We start from the raw sequence: 7116 nt of genomic DNA on the forward strand, positions 1-7116 counted from the left end.
CAGATGTATTTAGGGAGAAAAGGGACAAAACTGTTGTGGTTGTTGAGGGGCACTCTGATGGGTTTAACAACCAGACTTAACAGAGTTAATGATTTTGGGTTTAATTGTCAGTGAAATGAAACCACATGGACGAAAATCACAACTTTGGAACTACTGGACTAAAACCGCAGATTTGGACAAATATAGGGACAAAAACCACAGTTTACTCTTAATTTTATATAGGAATTTATATTTTTAAGAAGAATTGTATTTAAAAAAAAAGATTGAAACAACTCATACACATACTTAAATAAACAACACAAAATTTAAATAAATACATTATATTATAAAACAATATACATTAATATTTGTGTTTTAACATTCAAAAAATTATATATAAGCAAAACACCAGTTACTAAGAGTTTAAAACAATATTAATCCACAAAAACTGAAAAATACTTTAAAACATAAAAAACCATTATCATAAATATAAAAAACGACTTCACTTTTTCAAATTAACAAAACATCCCAAACAATATGAAACTATTATAGGTTTTGGATAGCAACGACCATCAGATATTTTGGTCATATTCACATGTAGTTTTCCTGAAAGGCATTTATCTAGATTTGATGTACATGAATATGTAACATCGCATGAACGACAATGAAAATTACTCCATTCGTCTCATTATAAGTGTTCATGTTTGAAAAACACAAAGTTTAAGGTGGATTAAATGATTACTTATTTTTCTTACCAAATGACAATAATGCCCTTGAAAAGTGGGTCCATCGATATTGTTTATTAATGTCAGTTGTGTGTTTTTAAGGGTAAACTTGAAAATTGGCTAATAAATTTTGAAAGTGAACATTTGTAATGAGATAAATAAAAAAGGAAATGTAGACACTTATAATGGACGGATGGAGTATTGTTGTTGGACGGTTGTCCAAAACTTATAACATTTATACATTTTTTATATGAAATAAGCCAGTTTTAATAAATAAAAAAACATATAGTAAGATTATATAAAAATTAGTTTCTAAGCTTTTAAGCATGTTATTATTATTATTATTATTATGGAATGTATTAGAAGTTATAATTATAGTTGTAAAGTGAAAGATTTTAAAAATCATGAATGGTTTTCAAGAAATAAAGTGTTAAATGTAGTTTATAGTTTAAATAAACATAAGATTAAGAATAAAATTTAAAGCATTCACTTTTTAATTTGAAATTATTAAGAATATGATTTTGTATAAATCATTAAATTGTAAAAAAACAATGGAATGTTACATTAAATTATTAAAACAAATATTGTAAAAGAATATCATTAAGAAACATTTTTTTAGTTAAAATTAAATACCACGGAAAAACATGTTAGAATCCTGATGCTTTGATGTGATAAAGAAATAAGTTATCGAAGGTTTTAAATGATTTATTTTAATAAAATAATTTAGAATTAAAGATGAAAAAATAAATGTGACACTTGTCAAAATATTAGGCCAATTAAGAAATATTTTATTAAACCATAATTTTGTTTATTATAATGGTAGATAATATCCGAGAAATGGAATCCTCGGTTTCGTCTCACCATTTTACACTTACATGTTATTTTTGTACCATTAAGTTATTTTAAGTTTTTTTTTTCCTTCTTTAAAACCAATTTAATTGTTTTTGTCATGAAACTTCATTGAATTTAAATCCAATTTAAATTTAGGTTTTAAAAACCAATTTTCATAATATTTTGATAATATATAGACGTTGGGTATGTTTGGCAAAACTATCTGGTAGTTGTAGCTGAAAGCTGCTAGTTGGAAGCTGGTGACTAGAAGCTGTAGCTGGTAGCTGTTAGCTGTAACTTTTTAGAAATATTTAGGTTTTTGGTAGAGTAGCTGGAGCTTTTAATAAAACTAGTTGGGTGCTCGCGCGGTGCATCGTTTTAACTCGAAACTTATTCTGACCTGACCCTTTCGACTCAATACCATACCAACATGAACCGAACTAAATTAGCCATTTTTTCATCGACTCGTTTCGACCCTAATTTTGTCTTACACATGACTCGGGCTTGCCTGACTCGACTTGTTGTTGATCCTAACCAATATTCACATAATATGTTAATTTTTTAAAGTTCAAGAAGTATAACAATATGATATTCAAATTAAAGAGAATAAAATACTCGTTTTTATGATGTAATTTTTAAAAAAAATCATAAACGCTTCTTATAGAACCCATAATCATATGCATGTAATTCTCATTTAATATATCTCTAGTATAGTTGAGATTCTATTCATATATGGTTACTTGGCATTATATATAAACCGACTTTGACTAATCAAATAGATGAGTTTTCAACAATAATAATTTTTATGGTACAGGAGCATTTTCTATTTTACTAAAGTCCCTTCCGTTTTTCTTTTAAGCCTGGCCATAGATGCCTTCTTCCCTCTCTTCTTCGACTTTTCTGCCATGGAATGGAAAATCAATCCATTCCGCTATTACCGTCTCGAACACGTCCAGAACTTCATCCCCATTATGCTAGAGATTGAGAATAGTCAATACTCCTCATGGGATGAGTTGTTCAAATTGCTTTTCAAGTTCTTTGTCATCTCATTCCCAAACCTCCAACCTCTTCTTTGGATAAAGAATCGGGAAACACAAAGAAAATCGACGACTCTTAGGAAAGGATCGATGATATATATTATCCTCCAACGGATATATAGCATCTCATCCAACGACTTATCATTCAACCAAACTCAAATATGGCCTAAGCTTGGAACGCTTTGCGGCTCTAGCTTACATCTTTCAAGATAGCTGCAACTCTTGAGTGAATCCTCGAACACAACTTTTCAAACACAATGCTTGACAACAATCTTATTATCACCCCAAGGTGATCTCATTAAACTTTAACAGCCTATTGTTCACAACTCGAACTCGTGACCTCTAGATGACAACAATCTTATCGTCGCCCCAAGGTGATCTCATTAAACTTCTTTGTTTGATGCAACACGACACTAAAGTCATAATGTAAAGACTTGTACGTCAGATCCATCTCTTATTGAACATGATTCGGGGTTATTACATTTAAGAATTAGTAGATTTTAAAACATAAATAAATTCAACTATATCAATCTATTGAGTTACAAACTCTTATCAATATTACATACTTTCTAAGATTCAAATACATCAAACTTGCTCATAGTAGCATATGAAATATAGTATATCATTCCCCACCCGCTTTCACACATCCAAAATGGATTTGACTAGAGGAAATTAAGTTGCATGTGGAATGTAATCATCAAGCTCCTAAACAAGCAATGAGCCAACTGCAAACATCATTAATCTCTTCTAGCATTGTGTAATGACCAAGCCTGAACAAAATGTAAAATCAATAAACATTAATGTAAAATAACTCCTTACCTTTAATTTAAACAAATAAAAAGAATTACCCGTTATATGTTCGAAATGTTAGGTTATGAAATCCAGCAGAATACATGGTTTGTGCAGACTTCTCACCAAGTTTGTACTCTACCACATCATCAACTACAACAAAAACAATACATGAACATATTTAATAGTACGCGTGTATTGATGAATAATATCTTCTTTGAATAACCGAAAACCAAATCTCTTTAATTGTATAGAGAGATTACGATGTGAAAATAATAATGATAAAGCTAACAAACTAGTGATAATTATAAAACATCAATAACCATCATAATATTCAAAGTAGAGATAGAATAATGACTAACAAACAAACTTAAATATTAACGATAAATCAAATGATAATAACTATGATATATAACAAAATCGGCTAACAAACAAGGTGTGTGATTCTGTGCAAATGGTGTGCTATAAGCAAATACCTCGACCATGACAAACCAAAACTGGTAGTGATGCTGCACGCCTGGCAGCTTCTTGTGATACTCCCACTCGATTCCTTAAGAACCTAGAAAAAGTTGTTTGATCAGCAAAATTATTATGGAATACGAGACCCATAAAATGAAAGTGAAAACAATATATAAATGATTATAATGTGTAAATAGTTTTAAACGTTTAAAGCTAGATAGTAAGGTTAAAAACAACATAAGTAAAACCTTGAACATGGGAGCCAACCACTAAGAGCAACAGCTGCGCTAAGGTTGATGGGGTATCGATTTCCATTCCCATATTGCCCAAGAGCTCGGCACGTGGCAGAGTAAAGAGCCACAGACGCGCCCATGCTGAAGCCTGCAACTCCTAGCTTAACTGTAAAGGGAAAATGTAAGAAAGAGTATTAACTTTTATTTTGTCGAAATGATGCTTTTTAACAATAAATGTCAAACATTGTGGTTAATTGGTCAGATAAGCTACCAGTGTCATGTTAGATACATACCATCATCAGGCTCATTAGTCAAGAGATTTGCAACATGTGCTGCTGAAGCTTCCAAGCCCTCTAAATTGTCACAATCGTCGTCGGACATGCTTGTGGTATTAAACCCTGATAATATTGGCATATGATGTGCTAAATTAGTCATCAAGTATTCAAAAGAATGTCTATAAATACTAAAGGACATGGAACATACAAGCAGTGCAAGGATATCCACCAAATAGTGTTACTTGGCGAGATGGCGCACTTGGGCAGATCCATTTGATCTAAAACATACATAAAAATTTCTCAAAATACTAATTATGAAATTAATGTAACTAAACAACTTATGATTGATTATGCATACATGTGGAAGAGGCAAACTTTCCAAGATCTGAGTCCAACTGTAAAACACAACAAAAATGACTTCATTAGGGAGAAATGAGTTGATTAACTCTTCTTATACATGCTACATGTTGTTTGAGGTAGGCATGGTGCAGTAGTCATTAATTCAGGATAAACATATATGCCTGTGTATACATGTCGGATTCGATAAGAAATTTTTGGCATAAATTGCCTTTTTAAGGACCACCTTAAATGATTAAAAGATATTCAAGATTCGACTATATAAACATTTTTCTTATTCAAAAGTGACAAAACTTTCTAGATGTATTATCTTTAAAACGCTTGTGTTCTTATGCATTTTTTACATATAGCTAGATAAGGATAGTTTTTCCTTCATAAATGCGTAAATAAATTTCATCAATAAATTGGTTTTGGCACACACAAGTCCAACATGATCATCCATAGTCAAATGGACTTTTTTCTGGATTGGTTTCCAAAAAAAATGTTTTTAGATGGCTGACTAAATTTTAAGTGATTTTAAGTCATTTGTTATCTTAGATAGTGGATTATGATGACACATCAACTAACAATCAAGTGGCAGTCCATGTCAATCATTTGTGACATGTGAAAGCCGCTATCTCAAATAGCGGATTACACAAACCACTTGTTTTGGACGATAACTTGGACTTGGACCATGACATGGACTGTCACTTGGAAAGTTATCTGATATGTCGTCATAATCCGCTATCTGAGATATCTAGCAAATTACCTACAAGCACTTAAAATTTAGCCAGCCACCTAAAATCATTTTTTTAAGCCACTAAAAAAATCTAGTCAAATGACAATCAGTAAAAATGTAAAATCAAATCATAATAGTCAAGGTCAAAAAGTTAATAATCACCTTGAGCCCTTCTCACCAATGCCATGTAACCAAACAATAGTAGCTGTGTGAGTTGCTTTGGGCATCACCACAAAAGTCCTTCCAAACTCCAACATATTCCTTCTAGCATTTCTACTTCCTGGAAAATTAAGAAAAATGATATCATAACACTTAAATCTTAACAACCATCTAAAGATATATTTCTAACATAGATATTTTAAAAACTAGCGCGGGAGCTTAAAAAACAACAGCTAGCCGAGTTACTTTACGAGCCAAGTTATATACGAATAGCTTACAATTTGAAACAAAAAAGAATGTGCGTAAAAAGAAAAGACTGCAAACGAGGATACATCTAAAACCTAAACCCTAAACCCTCAGTCGGACATCTTGGTAGTTACTAAAGTTGATAAAACAAGAATTTGAAAAGAAAAAAAAAAGACTTTGTAAAAGACCTCCTTGAAGAGTTTTAGACCACCTTTCTGCATGATGTCACAGATGATTTTGAGACAATGCACCAACAATTAACCGCTTAAAGACGCAAAAAAGGACTAACCTGAATCGCGGTTAGAGCTATTGTAACTCATTGTATTCAACCCTTAGTTATGGCACTCAACGGTAATGGAACCAAACCAACAAAGCACCCTGCAATGGAATAGAAGGGATGTTTGTCTATTTATACAAAAACCAGTTGCCGACACGCATCCGAATCAGCTATTTCTACGAAAAGTCACTAGAATCTGATAACAAAAAAGAATAATAAAGTTAGAATATTTATTAGTGTTCAAGATAGAAATCCAACCGATCTAAAACAAGAATATGAAAATCAGAAACCTAAAGTGTCACTCATGACTGCTATATGCTTGTAAGCCAATTGGCACAATAAAAGTTGATTGAAATATATATATGATATTATGTGAACATCATTTCCACATGACAAACAAGAAATTACCTCATATATTCTCATCTAATGACTTATAGCGACAATCAGGGCGTATATGCGCCGACAAATGGGCATACACAAGAAGGCATCTTGATTCGGTAAAGCATAATGATGTGAAGTATTAAGTAGGATGAACATATAATATTGATATGATGTTGAAATTTGTATCCATGATAAATTTAGGAATAAATAAAGGTAAACTTAGGGGTAAAAGTTCATTAATTTATGTTTTGTATACAAAATATATATTACTATAAAAACTGATGGGAGTGATGATAATTGCTACTAGTAAGGGTCCTTCATTAGAGGACTCCTGCATGGAGTCTAGCTAATAGTAATAAGAGACACCACAAAATATAAGGCTTTCAGCGAAGATAAATCGTCTGTAATCCGCCGGTGATGCACGCTCCGCCAGAACACATAAAGAAAGTAATATATTTACTAGACCGCAGCTCCGACGGAAAGTAGTGACGGTTACTATGGTGGCATCACCAAAGGATTGTCTATGGATCGATGCTTCACTGACAGATTACGGACGACAATTTTTTTCGTTGGTATTTACTTTTATTTTATCAAAGTAAACAATAATATGATGTCCTTATGATCGATCATGTTAATAACACGTAGAGATA

The 7116-nt window shown here is 31.9% G+C and overlaps 1 protein-coding gene across 1 annotated transcript; it reads right to left on the reverse strand.

The window, feature by feature from the left end:
* Positions 1-3169: 3169 nt before the first annotated feature.
* On the reverse strand, positions 3170-6562 carry LOC143600372 (uncharacterized). The gene is made up of 9 exons (XM_077078082.1): positions 6098-6562; positions 5566-5683; positions 4687-4723; positions 4537-4606; positions 4347-4451; positions 4069-4219; positions 3838-3920; positions 3421-3514; positions 3170-3342 (listed from the first exon to the last, which is right to left on the reverse strand). The coding sequence occupies exons 1-9, from the start codon at positions 6126-6128 to the stop codon at positions 3270-3272; spliced, it is 762 nt and encodes a 253-aa protein (XP_076934197.1). The 5' UTR covers positions 6129-6562; the 3' UTR covers positions 3170-3269.
* Positions 6563-7116: the final 554 nt, after the last annotated feature.

The sequence above is a fragment of the Bidens hawaiensis genome, unplaced genomic scaffold (assembly GCF_021521415.1).
Source record: "Bidens hawaiensis isolate Kalapana, Puna unplaced genomic scaffold, B.hawaiensis_p1.1 tig00053994_1, whole genome shotgun sequence".
NCBI classification, from domain to species: Eukaryota; Viridiplantae; Streptophyta; class Magnoliopsida; order Asterales; family Asteraceae; genus Bidens; species Bidens hawaiensis.